Source organism: Chenopodium quinoa, unplaced genomic scaffold (genome assembly GCF_001683475.1).
Source record: "Chenopodium quinoa cultivar QQ74 unplaced genomic scaffold, ASM168347v1, whole genome shotgun sequence".
Classification (NCBI taxonomy): Eukaryota; Viridiplantae; Streptophyta; class Magnoliopsida; order Caryophyllales; family Amaranthaceae; genus Chenopodium; species Chenopodium quinoa.
This window is the reverse complement of record NW_018744835.1, coordinates 1876850-1902562: the sequence shown is the minus strand read 5'-3', so window position 1 is coordinate 1902562 and position 25713 is coordinate 1876850. Positions and strand designations below refer to the sequence as shown.

General features: G+C 32.8%; 3 protein-coding genes across 3 annotated transcripts; all 3 read right to left on the bottom strand.

The window, feature by feature from the left end:
• Positions 1 to 5681: 5681 nt before the first annotated feature.
• On the bottom strand, positions 5682 to 9347 carry LOC110704354 (UPF0481 protein At3g47200-like). The gene is made up of 2 exons (XM_021882138.1): positions 9210 to 9347; positions 5682 to 7741 (listed from the first exon to the last, which is right to left on the bottom strand). Exon 2 carries the CDS (start codon positions 7041 to 7043, stop codon positions 6333 to 6335), a length of 711 nt encoding a protein of 236 aa, XP_021737830.1. The 5' UTR covers positions 7044 to 7741; positions 9210 to 9347; the 3' UTR covers positions 5682 to 6332.
• LOC110704395 (UPF0481 protein At3g47200-like) lies at positions 7055 to 7741 on the bottom strand. Its single transcript, XM_021882173.1, has one exon. It carries the CDS (start codon positions 7739 to 7741, stop codon positions 7055 to 7057), a length of 687 nt encoding a protein of 228 aa, XP_021737865.1.
• Positions 9348 to 12331: 2984 nt separating the features above from the next.
• LOC110704394 (UPF0481 protein At3g47200-like) lies at positions 12332 to 13075 on the bottom strand. The gene has a single exon (XM_021882172.1). The coding sequence runs from the start codon at positions 13073 to 13075 to the stop codon at positions 12332 to 12334; it is 744 nt and encodes a 247-aa protein (XP_021737864.1).
• Between the last annotated feature and the right edge of the window lie 12638 nt (positions 13076 to 25713).

Sequence of the window (25713 nt, the reverse complement as noted above, 5' to 3'; positions counted from 1 at the left end):
GAAGGTATCGATTTTGAGGAGACTTTCGCTCCTGTAGCTAGATTAGAAGCAATTCGTATTTTTATTGCATTTGCTGCATTTATGGGTTTCAAACTTTATCAAATGGACGTAAAATGTGCTTTTTTAAATGGCTTTTTAAAAGAAGACGTCTATGTTGAACAACCACCTGGATTTGAGGATCCAAACTTTCCTAACCATGTTTTTAAGCTTGATAAAGCACTGTATGGATTAAAACAAGCTCTAAGAGCATGGAATGAAAGACTTTCTAAATTCCTTTTACAAAATGATTTCAAAAGAGGAAAAGTTGATAAAACTTTGTTCTTAAAATCAAAAGGAACTCATTTATTAGTTGTACAAATTTATGTTGATGATATTATTTTCGGTGCAACTAATGAATCCTTGTGCAAGTACTTTGCCGATTTAATGAGCAGTGAGTTTGAGATGAGCATGATGGGGGAACTCAACTTCTTCCTAGGGCTCCAAATTAAGCAAACTAACGAAGGAATAATGATCCATCAGCAGAAATATGTGAAGGAGTTATTGAAAAAATACAGTATGGAAAGCACAAAGATAAACCACACTCCCATGGGAACAACCACAAGGTTGGACCAAGACCCCAAGGGAACTCGTGTGGACCAAACAAAATACAGAGGTATGATTGGTTCCTTGTTATATTTAACTGCTAGCAGACCTGACATTTCGTTTAGTGTAGGTCTTTGTGCAAGATTTCAATCGGATCCAAAGGAATCGCATCTAACAGCCGTCAAAAGGATTCTACGATACTTAAAAGGGACGGATGACTTGTGTCTGTTCTATCCAAAAAGTGACTCGTTTGACCTAAGAGGATATGCTGATGCTGACCATGCAGGAGATTTAGTAAATCGTAAAAGCACGTCAGGTATGGTCCAATTCTTAGGCTCTTGCATGGTTTCTTGGAGTTCCAAGAAACAAAACACTGTTGCTCTATCCACTGCCGAAGCAGAATATGTGGCTGCTGCTGCATGTTGCTCTCAATTGCTATGGATAAAACAACAATTGCGTGACTATGGCATTATTTTAGAGTGCGTTCCTATTCATTGTGATAACACAAGTGCCATTTGCATCTCTAAAGATCCAGTACAACACTCTAAAGTTAAGCATATACATGTAAGGCATCACTTTTTGAAAGATAATGTTGAAAAGGGCTTAATTAAGCTAGATTTTATTTCTACTGAATGTCAAATTGCTGATATATTAACTAAGCCTCTAAGCAGAGACAACTTTGAAAAGATGCGTGTGGAATTGGGGATGCTACGGCTAAAGTGATTTTTGTTTGGAACCCCTAAGGTAAAATCGGATGTAACTAACAATGCTATGCTCAATCTTGTGTGCATAACACAGCTGAAATTACCCAGGGGAAAGATCTGTGAAATATTGAAAAGTCACTTATACATACTTTTAATATGTTAAAAATATTGAGCCATGTTGTTTCAAGTTCCCTTTTCATCATTCTTTATTCTCTGTATTATGATCACGTAAATTATCAACAAAATTTACGATCAATTTGCACTTATCTATCTTTTCAAATTTTTTTTATCTGTTTTCCTTCTTGTTATTATCTTTTTTCCTTCCTTATTTTTTTATTCTTATCTTTTTCCTTCCTTATTTTTTTTTTATGTTCAATTCTTTTTCTATTCCTCATATAATTCAAAAATACAAAAAGATTTTTTTTTCGTAAGATAAGGAGCTAGTATATTCACTACTCCTTACTTTCCGTATATTTCTTATCTTTTAAAAGTTTATCTTTTATTGTGTTAAGTTTGACTATTGCAATTAATCCACCCTATTAAAATCCTACTACCTCTAAAACTACTCTACTACCTCACCATATAAACCGTCACTTTTTCTCACCCTTCCCAATTAAACTCTTTTTCTTTAACACTCCACCCTCACCAATCACATCAAATTAACTTCTCCATACACCCTCATAAAAACCGGCCTCACTCTCTCTCCTTCCTATTCACACTATTCATCTTCTCCTTCCTTTCAACTCACCTTCATAACCATGAAAACCAACCTAAACTCAACACCGAAACCACCAAAAACCCGAATACCTCCTCCCAAACCTTCCTCTGCTGACGGCTCTCCTGAACCAGACCCAATTGCCGTTGTTCACCCACAAGCTCCACCAAAGCGAAAGGCTACAACCGTGAAAGGAGGCGACAGAAAGAGGCGAAGCTCTCAAAAGTTTCCATCTTGGAACTACACTCACGGCTATCACATCAATTATGACTGGTGTACGGCAAGTAAGTTCTCCGAATTCATCTCCTTAATTGATTATCAAGAATGGGTGCATTTGTTCCAAAATTGTTCTCACTATCCAATTTACCCTAAGCTTTTGTTTGAATTCAAAAATACTTTCAAACACAACAATGGTGTATGCACGGCTACAGTCAAAGATACTCACATTCATTTTGATGTTGCATATTTAGGGAACTTGTTTCAAGTCCCCACCTCTGGCTATAGTTCGTACCTAAAACACAAACAAATTGTGCAAATTGGGCATTATGATGAGAATAGAATAATCAAATTTATAGGTGGAAACCCGAAAAGCAAGACTTCACATCATAACATACTCACTCCTCTTCACAAATTACTGTTCAATTTCACATGGAGAGGCATTGTTCCCCGTTTGCAAAAACGAAGCACAATATCCTTACTAGATGCAACCATCATCTTTTGTCTTGCTCGGAAAATAAAAATAAACTTTCCAAAACTAATGATTGAACATTTGGTTTTCTATGCTGCTAAAACTACTATTCCATATGGATCTCTCCTTACTGTGTTGTTTAAGTCTTTTGGGATTGATGTTGAAAGTGAGTCACCCACTTATATTAAACCTGAGAACATTCTTTCGGAGCAATCTTTGCTTCGCCTGAGCCTTAAACTTGAGAGTGGGATAATTACTTTCTTGACTAGAGGAGGAGAGGAGAAAAATAGTGGAAAAGGGAAAACACAGGTTGTAGAGGGAGATACAAGTGAGTCAGAAGAGGAGGAAAGTGAATCTGAAAAAGAAGAAAGTAAAGAAAAAGGAGAGGAAGACAAAGAGGAGGAAGAAATTTCTGAGGGGGAACCACAGGAGGCAGAATCTGAGAAAGAAGAGGAGACTCAGAGTGAGGGGGAATCTAGTTCAGAAAGTGAGAGTCTTGACCTCCCTGTGTTTAAAGGGGAACTCAGGAGGAGTAAGAGGAAAATTGTCAAACCTACTGTTTCTACTCTAAAGCCTGTGATTATTGAAGACATTAGTTCTTCAGATCACTCTGACCCTGATTTTACCCCTACACAAGTTCCTTTTGCTTCTGAGCCATCTTTTGTTCATGACTCCCCCCAAAACAAGCTAAAACCTCTTCCACTCCTGTTTCACCTCCAAAACAGACTTCTCCCTCTCCCTCCCCAACTTTTCCTACATCACAGGCTACAGGCTTTGCTGCCTTGTCTGGAACAAATGCTTCTATTTTTGATATTCAACAGGTGAAAGCAGAAATGGAGCAGCTGATAAAGATAGTGAGCACAAAGCTAGAGGAAATGGCAAAGCAGCTGATTTCTCTTCAACGCCAAGTGCAGGCTGTGGCAGACACTCAGGCAACTAGTTTTACTGGAATGGAGAACAAGCTTGATGCTGCTGAGAAGAACATACTGCACAGCACTCAGGAGATATTGGAGACGATTAACAGGGTGGCTTTTGAAGAAGTGGAGGAAGCTTCTAATGACCCAATAAACCCAGCTGATGAACCTACCTATTCCCCATAATTGCAATTTCGAACTTGTCACTTTTAATTTCTTTTGCTTTTGCTTGTTTCATTTGGATTTCAGTTTGTAATTCTTAACTCTTGCTACTCTTTCCTGCTTTTGATTTTCGTTTATGGGAACTTGGCTCGTATTTTTCATATGATTGTGTGTGTTTGCTGATAATTTAGTACCTAACTTATTTTTGCCTTGCATTATTTGAGCTCACTATTCCCTACGTAGTCTAGTGGGAGTATAGCAAAATGTTTTTTTTCAATCTTTTGATAATGCCAAAAGGGGGAAAAGACAAACTTCATGGCGGCTAAGGTGTTTACCAAGGAACTCACACATCGAAGGTACAAACTTTTGCTAAGTTCAGTTAACTTAATAAAGTCCTAGTAATCTAAGTTTTTAAAGTCTTTGTTAATTTTTCTTTTGCTCAGTCTTTTTAAAATAAATACTTTTTAGTATTTTTCTAAGTTCTTTAATTACTCTGTTTGGTTTTTTTGTTTTCATGTTTTGCTTTAAATTTTTGTTGCATGCCTGGATTATTTACCTAAGTTTGTCAATGTTTGTCATCATCAAAAAGGGGGAATTTGTTGAGCCTTTTGGTTTTGATGGACAAATTGACAAACTCGACTAATGAATGTTTTGAGTCTTTGGTGAATAAAGGGTTCAAGCAAAGTTCGTTCCGGAGTAGGAACTTGGATGCGGAGTAGCATTCTCTAAAAAGCCTCGTGCAAATCTCACGTTCTAGTTTTAATTGTGAGCACTCAATAATATAAAGTCGGAAAGGAACTCAATGACTTATGTTATTAAAAAGACTACTGGAATAAAAGTTAGTTTTAAAAGATAATTTCTTAAGGAAAAAAGATGATTTATAAAAGTTTTATCTAGTCATCTAATTTCGAATAAAGATAATTATCTAGTTGTTTTAATATAAATAATTAATTTATCTTTTCAAATAAAATCCTTTTTAAAATAAAATCTTTTTAAACAAACTTTTGATAAAGTTAACAAGCAGTTTTCTTTGTTGTGAAAATCTCTGATTATACGGTTTTATCAAAGCTAATGTTTATCAAGTTGTTGAGATAGTGGATTAGTAAGATAAGGCTAGGAAATCTCCTTCATGATCACCATCTGTCAAGATAACTCCACAAGTTGTTAGTGGGGTGTTGGCATGTGGACGTGATTATAGTGGAGGTTAATGACTAAGCCTTCTCTATAAATACTCATGCAAACTATCTCAGAAAAATATAACTCTTGAGCATAAAAATTCCAGTAGCCATCTAATAACATAAAGAGAGTTATTATCCTTCTTATATTCTTGAGTGCAATAGGTATTTGTAATCACAGATTGTATTCAAGTACTTTGGGGTTGGGATTGTGAGTTTGTAAAGTGAGGTCAAGGAAGCTTCGCTGCTGAATGCTTCTGTGAGAGTTGGGAACAAGTTCCTAATTTGTGGAACTTGTTAACGGGTTAGAATCTTCACTTGTAAAGAGTTTGATTACATAGTGGAAATTTAGAAAAGCCTATATCTTCTCTTGTCATTATTTCATTTAGTTAAATTCCGCAAAAGTTTTTAGATTTCACCTCAAATACAATTCACCCCCCCTCTTGTATTAGCCAGTTAGACTTTCAGTCTAGTAAAGAAGATTTGTGGCCAGCTCATGATGAGTCCAATCTCCAACGGAGGTAATTTTATGCGAGGACTATAAGACTCCATGTAATAGTAAATAATGAATGCAGCATCAAGCAGTATCATTTTGTGTTGGTAACACTCACGAATTTCATTTTCCCTGTTTCTTACAGTGTCCATGTAAAGTCCAAAGCTGTTATTATTGTTATAGTAGACATGACCAATTGAGATGTGTAAAGGATGATAGATAGCATTCTTGTTTATCCTTCTGCACTAAATAGTGGTAACTAAAGACAATGATCCGAGCTTGTTTCACATTGATTTTTTTTCCTCGCTCTCTACTCATTTGATCCGACATTGTTATTTCTTTGTACTTCCTTGTTTTCCATCTGCATTTACATAAGTCATACAAGTGCACTCTTTAATGTTTTGTTAGAACTTAGAAGACATTGCATGATAGGGTGATTATTTTCATAAATCATCATAAAAAAAGAAAAAAATTCAATGTTTATAGAGTCTAGTGTAAAAAAAGAAAAAAGAAAAAAAATCATGTAAAAACTCGAAGTAGTCAGATACTGTGTCTCAAAAACGAAAGGTTGCAACTTGGTATGTCTAAACATGTTAAAATAATAAATTGAAGTAAACAATATCATATGTCACTAATATCCGAATTGAAGGCATATAACATTAATAGATTTACCAACAACAAATTAAAGTACAACATTAAGTTACTATTACGATCAGATATCAGATTTACATATAGTAGCTAGGTTGCAAACTTGCATCTCTAAAAAAAAAAAAAAAAAAAAAAAAAAAAAAAAAAAAACCTCAACACCCTGAATATGATTCAAGTCTCTGATTTCATTGCAGTAGCTGACATGGCAACATCGGCAACAATCTTCAAAACATTCAGCATTGGCAGTTGGACTACTTGTAGATGTAAGCTGCAATAGTCTGTAATAAAGTAAGCACAAAAAGTATGATTGCAGCGATCACTGACAAAATTGTCCATGGATGATTGAAGTATTTGCTCCTCAAAATAGCCATCCATTTATGCCTACGGGTTGAAGCGTAGCGATTCAGATCATCGCTGACATCGTAGTAATTCTTCCATGATACAATCACATTTTTGCCAATATTGTTGAAAAGCTTTACAACATCATCATCACTTCCTAGATCATTACATATAATTTTGTTTTTAACTAACACTTCCACGTCTTCCACGGTGTCTATCAATTGATCAAGGAAGAAAATATAATCAATGAAGTAAGTATCTTTCAAATAATGGCACTGTTCAAAATAAACCAAGTTCCGCAGGTGAGATTCTGTTTCATCATATATATTTAATTTCGAAATCCTGAGTATCCCGTTAACAAATGTAACATCAAGTGGATTGTCAGTTTCACCTGCCACAAATGTCACTCCTGCATCATTTAGTTGCTTGGCAGTGTAACGAAGATGACGAAAAGAATTATAATCAGCTTTCGTCTTGAGATGACGCTTACGCAGCCTATTATATAATGATGACGGACAGATCCAAGACATGACCTTGTGTATGTATGAATCTGAATCGGCTGTTATTGGATTTGTATTTGGTTGGTTGTGCAATGGTGCGCTCAAAGAAAGGCAACAACACATCCTTTGCAGATCTAATAAATGTTTAATGTTTGATTCAACTGTAATTTTATTACCTTCAATAGTACTCTTGATAGACTGTCTATGAAGGTAAGAGTAGCACGAATAAGAGTAATAGGTGGGTAGATGTGACCAAATGCTATATGAAAGAATCCCTTGAGAACAAAATAAGGAATTTGGTTCTCCAACCGAAATAAATCATTATTCGCATAAGCCATTTGTGCTATTAAATTATTCCCAACTAAAGGTTCATCAAACGAGTAAAACCAGTTCATCAAGCAATGGTAGACCAGGAATGCAGCATCAAGCACTATCATTTCAACAAACTCATCGCTAGATAGCCTACTTTCTTGCTGATAACATCTGCAGATTTCTCCTTTCTTATCCCTTACATAATCAATGTAAGGATTCAAGTTTTGGCAAGCATTCTCGGGATGTTGAAGGAACCTTTTCAAGTAAATCCATTTAACCTTTTGCATGGGTTCTAGTTTTGGATCTTTATAGAATACGGGACCAATCGACATCAATAAAGGCTGATAAAAATATTCATACCCCTTCAACAAATATTCAGGAACTTTATAAATGCACCAATCCTCGTTAAAGGAAACATTCAAGGAGTCCAGCTTCTTATGCATTGAAGTTAGCACCCCGTTGTTTTCATCTTGCACTATTATTTCATTTTGTAAAGTGTTGTTTTCCATCTGTATTAATTGTATAATGTAAGTATATGTCTAGTTTATTCAAATAATTTTATTCCAAAGCACTATATATATACTTATCAATAAGTATTGAACGTAATCAATACATGGAGTAGATTTTTCCAATCCCCAACATACGAAGCATAGCAATGATAACATATGCTTCACCTTATAGTTCTTATACCATTCAATCTTTCATCAAATTCAATTTACCTCAACTGAAAATTTAATTTTAGTTTTAAGTTTGGGGGTTAATTTAAAAAAAATAAAAATTGGTGGCACTAAGGCCATATTTTTTTCCCCATTAAAAAATATAATCTGTGCTTCGTTTTTTGCTTTCCATTTAGAAGCTTATTATAATTATTTATAATAAGATGAGAAAATCTTTTAAATTGCTCTCAATACATGGAGCATAATGTAACCATATTGGGTTTTACTTAATTCGTCTAAATGAATAGCTTATCAATATTTAATTGTCATACTTTTTACAAATTTGCAACTAATTAAATTAAAATATTTATGTCAAAGTAATGCATTGACAATGTACACAATCAAAACGAGAAGAAAATTATAAAACAGAGAGAGTATTTAATAAAAATAATTAAATTAGTAAAATAGTTACTTCAACAAAAAAAAAAAGTTAGATTTAGTTTTAAAAAAAGTTTCGATTTGGGTTTTCAAAAAAAAAAAACAAAAAAAGGTTTCAATTTAGTTAAATAAATAACTTTAAAGAACAATGACAATAAATTTTAATCGATGAAAATAATTTAACTTCAAAAAGAGCATGCTTTAAATTATTAAGGGTACTGTGTGTTGGAATATTTGCTTTAAATTATTAGTGGTTAGTTAACCCCTAATGTAAAGGAATATGTTATCCTAAGTTATAAGTTTGTATTAGTAGAGTCAAAAGAGCAGTATGGATTAATGATCATGGGATCATACATGTTCCTAACTTTTTGCTAGTTTTGCTATATATACTCGTAATATTTGTTGTTATACGATACGGTTTTCAATGGATTAAATACAAGTTAATTTAAGCGTAGTATTATAATTTCCCCTTTCATCTATTTATAATTTCAACAGCTCAACTAAAATAATTTTGAAAATTGACAATAGAAAAATGAAAATACCTTTTTCTTATTTCTTGTTTTTGGTTTTTTATTTTCAAAAACACAGAAAACTGAAAGCAAAAAACGATGTCAAACAAGCTATTAAGTAATTAAGTTAAATTAATACCTGATTAAGAAAACATGACCAATGTAAGGGGGATATCAGAGCGATTCTCAACTCCTTCAATTATAGGGAGTATATTATGGGGAAAACTAAATGTGACAAACTAAAAAGTAAATCAAAGCATATTAAATTCAAAGCTTATCTTACATTCATATTAATTTCTTAATAAAAAGTAAGACAACATATTAAAAAAACTCCATATTTAAGTTAAATATGAAAAGCAATTGTGGGGACTTACGGCAAATTGCAAAGCTGTAGCAACACTTGGATTAAACACGTACACTGCGCCTCGCAAGGTACCCGAAGAGAGTGAAATAAAAATAAACTTTGAATGAAAAATATTTAGTAAGCTTTAAAATTATTATATTTATGTGTAATTCTGTACATTGGACTGGTTTTCTTTTTATACTGCTTTCCAGCTTCAGCTTGACAATAATATTGTTTTACACTTACAATCAAAAGTAACGTTCAAACAAAGCAAATAAGAATATGATAAAGTAAATGCAACGATATTAGTTAAAGAATAAAATTGTATTCTTTTCCACAATTGTAAGATTTAGAAATACTTCTTTAATCCATTCAAGTTATTAAATTAAATATATTCCCTCTATCGTAAATGTTAATTGTTAAGAGATGATGTATTAACTACGATCCTGAGCCGTGCCTTTCAACATTAGAGAGAGTCTAATTTTATAAGTCCAAAGAAACCTATCGCAAAATCATATGCTAGAAGTAGTTTCCCTCGCATGAAGTAACTCTTTAGCCTAAAGTCCTAAATCTCAAACCCTAGGCATGACTCTAATACTACGCTAAATAAGGACTTGAGTCGCACACATTATCAATAAAGAGAGTTCACTTTATTAGTCCAATTAAGAGGGTTTTATCCCAAAACCAAATAGCAATTAAAGAATCTTTAGTCTTATAAAGTGCTTAACTCGGTCAAATTTTGTTAAATGCATCATTTTTTTAAGTGCATAATTTTTCCATTTAGGGCCATTATTATATCTCTCTCTTCTTATATAGTTCCCTACTTTAACTTTTTTTTTTTTTAATTTTTTTTATCTCACAACCCTTACTGTATAATAAATTATTAATCCAATATTTTTTCTATTAATGTTATTAACCTACGCCCTATAGAGTATTTAACTAGCATATGGGTAGGGGTGTGTCCAAAATGAAACCACTAACTTTCAACTCAAAAATCGGTCAACAGTGGAAATCTGACTAGAGGTGTTCTTCTACAATATTTTACTTATTATTATGTAATTTTTCAAAATATTTTTTTATTAGGTAGATTTTCACTTAGTAAAAAAAAAAAAATCACTTCTTTATATAATTGTGATTCACTTTCTTAAAAAAAATTCACATATTTTCTATATCTTTTACGAGTATTATATAAAATATTATTCTACATCTTTTACTTTTTTTGAGTTCCACCCGGTTCACCCTTTGACTTAAGAGAAGGTATCGTGTGCGGACCGTCGTACGCATAATTAGGTGGTGTAGTGGCAGGCCTGACTGATATGTTTCATTTGTTGGCTGATATGTTTTTTGTGTTGGATGATATATTCCTTTTGTTGGCTGGTATTTTACTTTTAATGTTTGATATGTTTCTTTTGTTGGCTGCTATCAGACATCAGTTGACTGATATGTTTCTTTAGTTGGTTGATATCTTTATTTTGTTGACTAGTATGTATATTTTGTTGGCTTATATGTTTCATTTTGGTGGCTAATATGTTTATTTTGTTGGCTTACATGTTGCTTTTGTTGGCTAATATGCTTCATTTGTTGGCTGATATGTTCCTTCTGTCGACTAATATGTTTTTATTAATGTCTGATATGTTCCTAATATCATATATCAATTGGCTGATATGTTTCTTTTATTGGCTGATATTTGTATTTATTTTGCAAAACCATTTTATTTATTTATTTATTTTGGTCTTAATAGGGTGAAATTGAAGTTGGGAGTCTCTAAAAAGATGGCGCCCCCATTACTCACTGTGAGAAACATTAATAAAATGTACCCCTTTAGTCACGGTGATACATTTTATTTACGAAATAGATGATAAAATTGTATCACTTTAATCACGGTGGTACAATTATTTCTCACAGTGAGTAACAGAGATATACTAAAAAATAAATTGCAACTAACACTATCGCCAACTAAAACTCCTGTTGTTTGTCTGTCTTTCTCTCTCCTCTTTTCTTCTATTCTTCTTTCATCACCCCCCCTCCCCCCAAAAATAGCCATACTGAAATTCCCTCACTTGAAGCAAGCAGCAACAATGGTGGATTTACAACACATTTCAACTCCAAATCACAACACCTACAATTCTGAACAATTCAGCAGTTCTTCGTCTTCCCCAACATTAATTACCTCTTCCTCCAAATTTACCCCTTTTATTACCTCATCTTCTTTACCCACCTCCATCTTCTTCTTCAACCTCTTTCACCAGAAAGTCAGAAACCACCACCACCAAATCGCACCATATGACACCATCGTCATCGTCGTCGTCATTCGTCACATATACCTTCTCTGCCGCACGAAAAACTGATGCGGACTGCCGCACCCAATAGTTCGTGTTAACCTAATTAATTAAGTTTTGGGGCTCAATTCTATGTATAAATTAAGATTCAAACTTTTTTAATTTCACAATAATATTAAAGGTCACATAAGTTATAATAAATGTTACTGGGTTAAAAACAAGGCTACTATGTTAAAATTATTTTTAGTATGTTCCATATTACATTAGTTGCGTGCGTATAAACTTAAGGTTTACGCAAGTTTTTTCCCAATACTATTACTCCATCTGTCTCTTTATTTTTGCCCCATTTGACTTTGCACGATCTCCAAGACACGTATTAAAACATTTATATCTCCATTTTTTTACGCGTAAAAATTATATAAATTTGATATTAATTAAATTTACAAAGAGACGGATCAAACAAAATCCCACATGACTATATTTCATTTTGAAGAACAATGAGAATTTACGGTCAACGTTTGCAAAGTTTGACCCACATTTTGGCAATGGGGCAAAAAATTAGGGACGGAGGGAATATGTCACGATAAGAATTTGAGGCATATATATAACAATAATAATGAATGAACGACAATAAAATACGAAAACGATCTAAAAATTATACGAAGTAGTTGCCAAAAGTAAGTTGCATCTTGAATTATTTGTAGCAAGTTTAAAAAAATTCTTATACTCAACAACGTTTACATTGTTGAAATCTCTATTGCAAGAACCTTCAAAACATCAGAATTCTGATGTTTTTTTTTTCTTCAAAAAAAAAAAAAAAAAAAGTAATCAGAATTGACACTAAAGATATAGAGCTTAAGAGTTAGCTAGCTATCTAGTTGTTGGAGAAACTTGCAACAGTTTGTAATAGAGTAAGAACAAAAAGTATGATTGCGGCGATGACTGACAAAATTACCCAAGGATGATTGAAGTATTTGCTCCTCAAAATAGCTATCCATCGATTACGACGGGTTGAAGCGTAGCGATTCAGAGCATCGCTGACATCGGAGTAAACCTCGTATGACACAGGCACTTTTTTGCCAATATTGTTGAAAAGATTTACAACATCTTCATCACTTCCTAGATGATTACTCAAAATTTTGTTTTTAACCAGCACTTGCACGTCTTCCACGGTATCTACCAATGCATCAATGAATATAACATAATCAATGAAGTAAGAACTGCCTAGATGATGACACTTTTCAAAATATATCAAATTCCTCAAGTAAGTTTCCGTGTTGTCGTGTATTTCTAATTTCGTTATGTTTAACTTCCCATTAGCAAATGTAATATCGAGTGGATTATCACTTTCACTACTCGCCACGAATGTGACTCCCGAGTCTTTTAGTTGCTTGGCAGAATAACAAAGGCGACGAATAAGATTAGTACCATCAGCTTCGGCTTCATCCCTCTTGAGATGATGCTGATTCCGACGTAGTAGTTTTATACAACATAATGATGATAGAAAGAAAAAAGACAATGCCTTGTGTATGTATGAAACTGATGGTGATGAGTTGGCGGCTGATCTTGTTTGATTATTTTTATTTGTTGATACGCTCAAAGAAAGGCAACAAGACATCCTTTGAAGATCCACCAAATGTTCAATGCTTGATTCATCCGTGATTTTATTACCGTCGATAATACTCTTTTATCAAATAAGGCATTAGTACTCATAGTTTATTCTCAATGTAAGGTCTATCAAATGCAAGATTGAAAAGACACATGGAATGGTACACCAAGAATGTAGCATCAAGCACTATCATCTCAACAAACTCGTCACTAGAGAGTCTACTTGGTTGTTGATATGAGTCGCGGATTTTCTTTTCCTTTATCCTTACAAAATCGATGTAAGGTTTCAGTCTCGGAAAAGCATTGTTGGGATGTTGAAGGAAGCTATTCAAGTAAATCCACTTAACTTCTTGCATGGTTTCTAGTTTTGCATCCTTATAGTAGACGGGACCCAAAGACATTTCTAAAGGCCGATAAAACTTTTCATTTCCTTTCAAGATAAATTCAGGGACCTTATAAATGCAACACTTGTTATCGGAAACAGAAAGCAAGCTTCCCAACTTGTTTTCCATTGAAGTTTCCACCCCGTTCTTTTCATCTGGCCTTTCTATCTCTATTTCTAGAGTATTGTTTTCCATCTGCATTGATCATACAAACAAGTATAAGTTGTTATAGATGTGTTTTTACTTTCCCAACTTCAATAAAAATGCATAAAAAGCTAGCAACTACCTCTAGAAAATTAAGTGCATGTTATCTTTTAAAAAAAATTTCAACATAAATATTGGTTTTTTGCATACATAAAATATTATGGGGATTTTTGATTAAAAAAATACCCACTAGCTATTTTAAAAAGATAAAAAAAATCATCGATCATTCTACAACTAATCACTAAAAAACAAATAAAAAGCCAATTAGATTTGTAAACCTTTTGTCATTCAAAATGTGTCAACTATATATAGGGATAAATAGTTGTAATTCATTATAAAATTTAAAAAGATCTATCATGTATTGTACGAGACCTAAGCTAGTCTTCAATATTTGTTTCCAATTGTTTTTAACTTTCTACATTTCACATTGCTTATTTCATTTATTACTTATATATATTCTTCAAAACACAGATCATAACTATCTTTAAATAAGCACTGAAAAATTTCCAAAAGAATCCCAACTTTATTTCATTCGCCCAAAATAATCCCAACATTGTAAAAAAAAAATATAATAATGTCCAACTTCATAATAAATTATATTATAAATACTGAATGGTCCCTCCATTTTGAAATAGTGCCGTGGTCATCAACTTGATTTAATTTCGATATGACGAGGAGAAGGTTTGAGTTTTTGTGCTTACTTTTATGCAACTAAAAAACCGGCCATAATCGATCTTCAAAAGTGAAAATCTAAGAAAGGTTAGTTTGATAAGCAATTATGGGAGGAAAAAGTGGGATAATTGGGGAACTTTTATCTAGTCAATATAGGAAAACAAAGGATAATGGTCGTAGTCGGGCAAAAGGTTTTATCTCACAAGTCACACCCAATTATTGTAAGGTTCTAATTATTTAACACTTCTTTTTTTAAAAAAAAAATTGTGTTACTAAAAGGCCATATTTCACAAAAAATGGTTCTTTTTGACAATTTTTGTTAATCTAAAACATACAATTACCAAAATTCATAACCTGTTCTCTTATCCCTTGATCATTCCCAATGTTCCCATGTAGTAGCTAGATAGCCTTGGTCTATAAATTGGTTGTATAAGTACTTGGCTTACGTTGAATAGCAAATTAAGAAAAACTGTTTACTCAAAATAGTTATATGTTCAACCAACGATCACTGAAATGCATAGAAAAAATTCATAAAAATAAAGAAAAACAACGTACCAGATACTTTCCCTTGAAGGAGTACAAGAGTTTATTGCACTACAAAGCGAACTAAATAAAAAGAAAATTAAATGAGATGAAATATGTTAATGAATACAAATGAAATAATTCTTCCATTGTATTTAAAAGGATAGTACATTTCTTTCTAAGGAAAAAGGATAGCACGTTAGTACAGCTCACTAGAATTTTATTTATTTATTTATTTTTTATATTTTTTTATAATTTGATACGTTCCCATTAATTATTTGCATTAATGTCGTATTAATAGTTTATTAGTATGAGGACTTAATTATTTTAAGTTCCATCCAATCAATCCACATCGACCACCTGTTAACCTTAATTTTAAGCTCCATAGATGGTTGGTTATTTGAAGTCAATGATCCAACCTAAGGCCTAAGGGTTAAAAACCGTAAATCTCTTATGCATTCTTATAAAATACTAAAAGATTGTAAAATTAATAAATTATACATTAATCGGTATAATTAATTGCGTAAATAATAATGTTAATTCATAATTCCATTATTTAGCTATTTTTTTTTTCCTTAGCGAATAGGATTAATGAGTCAGGAATAATAGTCACTCCTCACAGTTTTTAGTGCCCCACTTTAACATTTTCCATAGTCTCGCTTGACTTTTTTACATAACTTTGACCATCTTTTATATAAAATGAAATGGCTTTTTTTTTTTTTTTTTTTTTTTTTTTTGACAAGAAAATGGAAATGTTAATAATACTCCATAAGTTGTATATAATTGGAATATCAAGTTTTTATTATAAATATTGATACATCATTAAAGATATTGATAGTCAAAGTGGAGAAAAAAAAAGACAATCATGTTAACTATTATGGAACAGAGGGAATGGAGGATTAAAAATAGTCATATTGGTAGTACTTGATCGAGAATCGTCTCAATATGTACTTTTCGAATGTCTATTTTTTACTATTTGCACTAATCATATACGGTAAGTCTTGTATGTAGCTAGCCACACGATGTGGCCACATTTATTTATAAGAATAATCTTCATTTATATGTATGAGTAACCTTATTTGTTCATAAGAGTTGTTTGGACACTCGTCGCTCTACATATATACAAACTAGATACACATTGGTTCTAGATATATATATACAACTTACAACTAGGTTAAACTAGATAAATACAAACTAAATAATATACAAAATATTATTAACATAATTAGATTATTCCCATAATCCATCAAGAGTAACCCAAATTCATTAACCGAGTTATATTAAGTAATCTACAAATAAGTAACCCCATTATTTATGCATTTGAGTAAACTCCTATTCTTTTGTTTAAAAAAATGAAAGAATTATTTCACTTATTTACGAGAGTAACCTTTTTTTTTCATTTAAGCAACCCACATATGTCAAGGTAACTCCATTTGCTCACCACCGTGATCCTTATTACTTAATTAATTGCCATATATGTGATGTGGCCAGACTATGTGGCTAGACACATATAAAAATTTGTGTATCGCGTATTATTGGAATATTAATCAAAGTTTTACATTGGCAAATATGTTTGTCAAAATGGTACACTTAAAAAAGTAAATAAAAAATAAATAAAACTGTAATAGTAATAAGTAAATAACCTTGCTCCAATATTAGTACTACATATAGATCGAATTAGATTTTCGTTTATTAAAGTACACCCTGTGCCCAAACTGTCCATTTATTGCCAGCCATTGGCTAGCTAGTAATAAAAGACTAAAATAATCAGTGTCTCGGATCAACTAAAATCGCTTAACTTGCGGGAAGGAAGAAAAACAAAAACCACTTCATTTGAACAAGTCTAAACAATGATATACGAAGTCTTGTTCATATGAATACTAATAATCTAATAAAAACTTGATAATTCTAGTCTTTTTTGTGACTTATCTCTATAATTGTTTGGTATTACTATTCGTAGCCATTGACTTGTGAGATGTAAAAAACGTTGATTTGGGAAGTGAGATGATCAATACTGTAACATGCACAAACAGCAATGCTAACTTGGTGTGGGAGGATGTTTCTAAGGAACCCTTAAGCTGCCTTATTCGGTTAAGTTTTAAGGGGCATTCGGTATGAATGTTGGAGATAGAATGGAAAGTTAAAAAATAAGAGGAAACTGAAAATTAATCATTTAACACTTCTCTTTTATTTGTTTGGTTTAACATTGGAAAGGAATCGATCAAACCTAACTCCCTTTCTTTTTCTTTGAAGAGGGTAAGGGTAATTATTATATTAGGTTTTAAAAAGGTAGCAAATAGATCGATGGAAACCATTATTCCTATGTAATGGTACGTAATTGTTACCCAAGCCTTTTAATGAAACACTTGATTAATAACAATTATGGTTTATTGAAGGTGTTTCCATCCCAAAAAACACTCTTACCAAATATGCTCCTAGGGTTTAAGATAATATTAGGTTTAGGCCAGGGTCTACATATATGTATGATCACATGCCTCAAATTAGTAATTAAGTGGAGATTGACTTACGTATTTATAGAATGGAAACCTAAACAAGGTTAATGGAGGCCACAATGCTAATTGCTAACATGAACAAAGTGCAAAAGTGCCTACTACGTACGAAGGGTACTATGTTCCCAAGAAACCCATTCGATGCCGTAGAATAAGGAGTGCAAAGAGCTCCCTTGCACAGGCCCCCGATGATTAGAGGGCCCTCAATAACATGAACAATATCATATGTCACTAATATCTGAATTGAAGGCATCTAACATTAATAGATTATTACCAACAACAAATTAAAGTACAACATTAAGTTACGATTACGATCTAATATCAGATTACATATAGTAGCTAGGTTGCAAACTTGCATCTTTAAAAAAAAAAAAAAAAAAAAAAAAAAAAAAAAAAAAAAAAAAAAAAAACCCTCAACACCGTGAATATGATTCAAGTCTCTGATTTCATTGCAATAGCTGACATGGCAACATCGGCAACAATCTTCAAAACATTCAGCATTGGCACTTGGACTACTTATAGAGGTAAGCTGCAATAGTCTGTAATAGAGTAAGCACAAAAAGCATGAATGCAGCGATGACTGACAAAATTACCCAAGGATGATTGAAGTATTTGCTCCTCAAAATAGCCATCCATCGATGCCTAAGGGTTAAAGCGTAGCGATTCAGATCATCGCAGACATCGTAGTAATATTTCTTGCATGAATAAATCACATTTTTGGCAATATTGTTGAAAAGCTTTACAACATCATCATCACTTCCTAGTTGATTACTAATAATTTTATTTTTAACTAACACTTGCACGTCTTCCACGGTGTCTATCAAGTCATCAAGGAAGACAATATAATCAATGGAGTAAGTATCTTGGTAATAATGGCACTGTTCAAAATAAACCAAGTTCCGCAGGAGAGATTCTGTGGAATCATATATAATTTGAATAGAGTCAGATCAGATGCCATACAATAGTACTATGCGCAAAATTCGAAAATAGATACGCTCCTATTATTCCTACCGTTAAACTTATTGTCATTGATTTCCACTCAATTAATTTTATTGTCATACCGATGGATCCACAGCGCTGTGTGGTGATTACACAAGTGTAATGAAGAAAAAATACTGAGTAAAGCAAAGGGTGGATTCAAAGAAAAATTGCAGTGAAGACGACAATAATGGTTGAACTTGGAGTCAATCGTTATAATCACTATACGGGATCACGAATACAGATTGAAGAGAAGTAATGGAGAAAAATTACTGAGTAAATAAAGAAGAAACTGAAACATAACTGATAAGAACGTGAGTAGTATTTTTTTTTTGGCCAACTTTTTTTTTTAATAAAATAAAAAAAAATTATATCAATGGTTCATATTAGTCAATATAATTGAACGATTGTGATTTGATTTAATACAATTGTGGTCATTTAAAAACTATCCTATATATATATCAACAAGACATTAAGTATGGAATGTAATCAATAAATGGAGTAGACTTTTCAACTTCCCAACATACAAAGCTAAGTATAGCAATGATAGCATATGATTCACCTTTCATCAACTTCAATTCACCATCAACTGGAACTGTAATTTTAATTTTATGTTGTGAACTGCTAAACATCGCCCGCAAATCTCCACATAAAGCCCACAAATTAAAAGTGAAATGACTCTTTTGCCCTCGAACTAAAATTATATTCTCTCTACTCTAGTAAAAAACACACTCTCATCTTCTCTTAACTTTGTAGTCTCACTTTCTCTCTCGAAAATATTTTTTCAAAATGTCGAGGCGGCAAGGCAGGAAAGTGGCGGCACCGGTGGCCGGAGCAAGGGGGTTTGGAGGAGGAAAGTTATGTTTTTTTTTTGTTAATTTTTTTATTTAAAAAAAAAAAAAAAAAAAAAAACCGGAAAAGGTGGCGGCCCGGCGGCGACTGGTGGCTGGACGGCGGCGACTGGGCGGCGGCGTTTGGCCCAGACGCCGCCACCACGGTTCCGGCGCCTGTCCCAGACGCCATTGCCACGGTGATGGCGCCTGGGCAGGGCGCCGGTACCACGGTGGCGGCGTCCACGTCAGACGCCAACACCGTGGCACCGGCGTCCTGCCCAGGCGCCACCACCGTGGCTCTGGCGTCTGGGACAGGCGCCGGAACCCTAATTTTTTTTTTTTTCATTTTCTTTTATTTTTTTTTTGAATTATTTTTTCAAATTTTTTTTTTGCTTTTTTTTGTTTTTGTTTTTCCGTTTTATTTTTTAATTTTTTTTTTACTTTGTTTTTTCCAATTTGTTTTTTTTGGGTAATTTTTTTTTTTGCTTTGTTTTTTCCAATTTTTTATTTATTTATTTATTAGGTTATTAATTTTTTTATTTTTAGGTTGTTAATATTTTGTAATGTTTTTAATTTATTTTCCATCATATGTATATTGTTTTATTTATTTATTTTAATTACTTTTTTATGTTTATATTACATGTTTATATTGCATATTACATGTTTTGTTATTTTGTGTTAGGCATCGTATTTTCGTTCTGGGGCTGGGAAGAGTATGGACATTATGAGAAGTACGATCAACTCAATGGAGAGCTCGGGGCCCAGACACGTTAGATCCCGTGGTATTTCGGCCTCGGCTCGTAGAGAACGGGTGCACTATTCTGAGGATGATGAAGATGATGATGGTGATGAGGAGGAGGAGGAGGAGGATGCAGATGAGGATGTGGACGATCAGAGTGGACCATATGATGATTACGGTCCATTCAGTCAGAGGCTTGATGATGTGTATGAGACGCGTAGGGTAGACGTGCGTAAGGGTAGAGATGGTAGATTTGTTAGTAGATCTGGCACATCATCTGCGTCCACTGTGTCTGCGGTTAGCAGAAAACGGTCGAGGGCCGTTAATGATTCTTGGGTGGTGAGGGGCGAGGTGGCTGGGGGACCTATAGACGGGAGTGTGATTCCTAGCTTTCTAGGACACATCGCTACCCGTATTTGGGAGGACCAAGAGCGGGCTTTGGATAGCGGCATTTTGAAATGCCAAACCCGGGAGAGGACTTGTAACTTCTTGTGTAGTTGGGCTGAGGCTTGGCCGGAGGAGAGCGAGATGGTCGGCCGATTGAGGGGCACTAGAGTGAGCCACCTTCCTGCCACCATGCATGAGAGGATTGACTCGACGCTGATCACGGCTTTCGTTGAGCGATGGCAGCCGGACACGAACTCTTTCCACCTTCCGTTCGGTGAGATGACGATCATGTTGCATGACGTCGAGGCCATCCTTGGGATTCCCGTAGAGGGAAACCGAGCATCTGTTGTCACAGATGCGGATCAGGCAGATTTATTGGCGGAGTCAATCGTTATAATCACTATACGGGATCACGAATACAGATTGAAGAGAAGTAATGGAGAAAAATTACTGAGTAAATAAAGAAGAAACTGAAACATAACTGATAAGAACGTGAGTAGTATTTTTTTTTTGGCCAACTTTTTTTTTTAATAAAATAAAAAAAAAATTATATCAATGGTTCATATTAGTCAATATAATTGAACGATTGTGATTTGATTTAATACAATTGTGGTCATTTAAAAACTATCCTATATATATATCAACAAGACATTAAGTATGGAATGTAATCAATAAATGGAGTAGACTTTTCAACTTCCCAACATACAAAGCTAAGTATAGCAATGATAGCATATGATTCACCTTTCATCAACTTCAATTCACCATCAACTGGAACTGTAATTTTAATTTTATGTTTGGGGCCGGGGTTGATGTAAGAAAAATTTGGTGGGACCAAGGCCATATCCTTTACAAATAAAAAATAATACTCCTTTTGATTATTTTTTTTATTTAAAAATCTTATCATTTTTTATAAGATGAAAAATATTCTATATTACTTTAAACTAGCTTTATGGCCCGTGCAATGTACGGGTTATTTATAGGTATATAATATAAATTTTTATTGGTTTTATTGGAAAATGAATAGTTTAAAAAGGAGAAGAAGAGGTGAAAATTAAATGTAATTGTAGAAGAAATTAATTTGGGGGAAAGTGAACCAAGTAACATTCATACATGTATTGAATTAAACCTAGTGTTTTTTTTAAAAAAAAAATGAGAAAGGGGATTAAAAAAAGAAAGGTTAAATGAGGTGACATGTGGCATTGGTGAAAAATAAAATGTGCATGTGGCATGTTGAAGTTGATGGTTTGTGTTTTTAAATACTAAGTATAGATATATAAAACATACGTAGTATAACGTAGTCATACTGGTTTTTACTTGATTCGTTTCAACTAGTAGTTCATTATTTACTTATTCATTATGGTCAAAATGATGTTGTTTTGACAAACATATACAGTAAAAATGGGAATAACAATATGAAAAAGAAGGAGTATTTACTTAAAAAATTAAATTCATATAAATGATTACTTCATCAAAAATAAATCAAATTTAGTAAAAAAAATAAGTTAGATTTTGTAAAATCAATAATTTTAAAGCACATTATAAAATAACAAATCAAAACATATAAATATGGAAAAAGATATTTGCAGCCCTAAGGGCTACATATAAGAAGCTAAAAGTGGAAAGAATAGACAATAAATAAACATTTATTACACCGATTTACTCGTGAATTGTCGATAAATTCCTAACTTAATACTAAAAAAGGAAGTATATTAAATGCTTATATGGAGCCTTAAGTTACAGTAAAAATAATTATAACTGTTGAAAATCAATAACTTTAAAAACTTATTATATAATAGAGAGTCTGTAAAAAAATAATTTAATTCAAAAAAAAAGTTTAAGAAAACATGACCAATAATGTAAGGGATGTCAGAGAGATTCCCCTTCAATTATAAGGAGTATATTGTATATGGGGAAAACTAAATGAGACAAACTAAAAAAGTAAAATAAAGCATACTTAAATTGAAAGCTTATTTTTCATTCATAATAATTTCTTAATAAAAAGTATGACAACATATATATTACAAATTTAAAATACTCAATATCTAAATTATATAAGAAAAAAAAAAATGCGGGACTTACAGCAAATTGCAAAGCTGAATAGCAACAATTGAATTGAACACGTACACTGCGACTCGCAAGCAAGGTACCCCGTAGAGAGTGAAATAAAAATAAAATTAGGATGAAAAATATTTAGCAAAGGTAAGGGATTTTTTTTTTTAGTGAAAGCAAAGGTAAGTTTTAAAGCTACTATATTGTGTAATTCTTTGCCTTGGACTGGTTTTCTATTTATACAGCTTTCCACCTTCTGCTTGACATTATTGTTTTACACTTACATTTAAAACAACTTCATCCGTTTATTAAGTGTTAAGTACACTTTGATCGGTATATGTTTTTTGACACATTAATTGACTTGAAATAAAAAAAAAATATGGAGTACGATGGTAAAGTTAATGGATTACTACTTATATTTATTGAAAAGTAAAGAATATGATTTTTTTTTTGGTGTTCCACCCATTTCACCCTTTGGGCTAATCCGGATTCAGGGATTAGTTCTGTGTGGTTAGGTTCCAGTCACCTCCCAATTGTTGTTGTGGGGGATCGAACACGGGTCCTCCCTACCAAATGTAGTCCCAATCACCACTACACCAACATCAAATTGGTAGGATATGATGTGAGAGGAAAGGAAATAATAAAGAATATTAGTGCTTTGAGTGAGAACCATGCATGGAAGGAGAGAGAATTAATATATTTATTTGTAAGACAAGTGAGAAATAATTTTACTCCCTCTGTATTTTATTATTTGCTATATTTATCCGGACATGGAGTTTTTGAAGGAATAATATAATCGAAAGCACTCCGTATTATTTTATGATGGAAGTGAGGTTGGTTGAGAAATAAAAATATGGAAAACAAAAGTGAATATGATATGAGCTAAGAGACCATTATTAACGGGTAGAAAAGTAATAAAATATTGTTAAAAGTTTCAAAAAAAAGAAAAGAAAATGAAGCAAGTAATAATATACAGCTACAAAAGAAAACAGAGCAAATGTAACACTAAAAAAAAGGAGTAAGTAATGTTCTTTAACAAAGCAAATAAAAAAAATATTACAAAGTAAACACAACGATATCAATTGGTCCCTATTTTTCTTCAAATTTTTACCATTTAGGTACTTTTTTTTTTCATCGTTTAAGTACTCATTTTCATTTTCCGGACAAATAAACTAAATGGACCAAAAGAAGATATAATCCCTTTGATTAAAGAAGATAGGGCCCGCCTTCGGTTAAATTTAACTATGTCAAGCGCGTGTATTCAAATTGAAGCAAATGATTTCCAAATGCAGAGTATTGAATCTCGCCTCTCCTCTTTTCTTTTCCTCTGTATCTTTAGGGTTTCTCCAATTTCTTAGCCGTTTAGGTAAGAAATAGTCTAATTTCTTCGAAAATTAGACTATTTTTGACCCTTTTTCCCTTAATTCTCTTTACTTTTGCTATTTAATTTTTAATAAATCTACACGAATAGTGTAGATGTTTGTCCGTCTCCCTATGGTGGAGTGTCTTCCTATAGGGGAGTTGTTAGTTTTGTTATTTGTTTTTGTTTAGGGTTTTTGTGTGTCTTAGGGTTTATTAAAAAGGTACTCAGCTTTTGTCCTATTATCAGTTTGTTGGTAAAGAGTTGTCCGGATCGCAATGATTATCAAATCTTTAAAGGCGTTCAAGTGAATCAGATGAAATTATCCTTACGGCTACAACAAATCGTTAGACCGTTTCTCCGAAAAAGCTGTATATTCTAGCGATATGTGCGAGAGATGTACCACAATGCAAGATCTATTCAACAATCGTAGCTTTAATTTGATGAAGGAAACCCTTATTTGATTTAATTTTATGTATTTGTTGATTTAGATTTCATTTGTAGATGTCATATGACTTTTGATTAATGAATTAATTTGTTTAAAAAAAAAAAACAAAAAAAATTTCCAAATGCTTTTCATTTGCTGACTCATCACTCATGATTCCACTTTTCTTTTGTTTCCTATTCACTCGATCTCATGGCAACAAGGCCTCTCACTCATCTTTTCTGTCATGGCTCTCTTCTCTTATCACTCAATAACTATATGTATTTAGATGGAGATGGCAGCGAAAAATGGTCGATTAAATTTTGCTTTTATTTAGGCTGATATTTTAGGGTTATGGTGTCGTATTGGATTTATTTTTTTTTTTTTTTTTTTTTTTGTCATCTCACTTTATGTGGGAGTTCTGTTTTTCTAGTCTTAATCTTTATTTTTATTGGACTTACAATTTTCGTGAGGTATGCTTCTAATTAAGTTTAATTATCGATGTTAATTATTGTAATTATCTAGATATACTAATGCTCACAAATGGTGATTATTAATTTGGGTGAGTATGATAATAATAATAATAATAATTACTCCGTATTATTATGTTCATGATGATTATGATTCAGTGGTCATGATCATGAGACCACAAAATTAAGGTTACTCAAGCCTTTTGATGTGATCTTTACCAAAATAAAGAAGATAATAAAATAAAAAATTTAGGTAGGAGATTACAAAATCAATATTTACGTACTCCCTCCGTCCCTTATTTACTTGCCCATTTTTTTTTTATTATATGAGTAATAAATGTTAGAAACAGGGGCGGAGCTAGGGTGGGTTCAAGTGGGTTCATTGAACCCACTGATTTTTTGAAAAAAATTAAAAACTTTTTTTTTAAAAAAAAAAAAAATCAAAATAGGTTTAAATAGAATATTTGTGTATTATATGGCAACAAGTAAAGTTGTAGCCCAGTGGTTATTTTTACCTCCCATCACACAAGAGTTTGTGGGTTCAAAACCCATAACTCACACTTTTTTTTTTTAATTTTGTTTCCTGAGCTTTCCTGCTTCCAGAGTTCCAGGCAGCTTTCCTCTTCCTCATTCCCCCAAATTGCAAAACCCTAACTTCTTCCTCCTTCTCTTAATCTCTTCCCGTTCTTCCTCCTTCAGTCCTTCTCTTCCCGTTCTTCCTCCTTCTCTTGAAGGGTATTCATGAGCTTTCTATGATGCTTGTTGAAACAAATAAGCATACTACTTACAACTTAGTTTACTTGCTTATAAGACTAGCATTGATCCTTCCGGTTGCAACTGCAAGCGTGGAACGAGTGTTTTCCTCAATGACATACGTAAAAAATAAGTTGCGAAATAGTATGGGTGATCAACTATTGAATGATAATTTAGTCACTTTTCTTGAAAGAGATTTATTTTCAAGAGTTAGTGATGATGATGTATTGGAACGCTTCCAAAGTATGAAGACTCGAAGAATGCTTCTGTAGTCTTTTTTTTTTTTTTTCATTTTTCTATGTGTAATCTATTTGTAATCCATAGTTTGAACTTATTTATGTACTGAATATTTAATTATTGTATT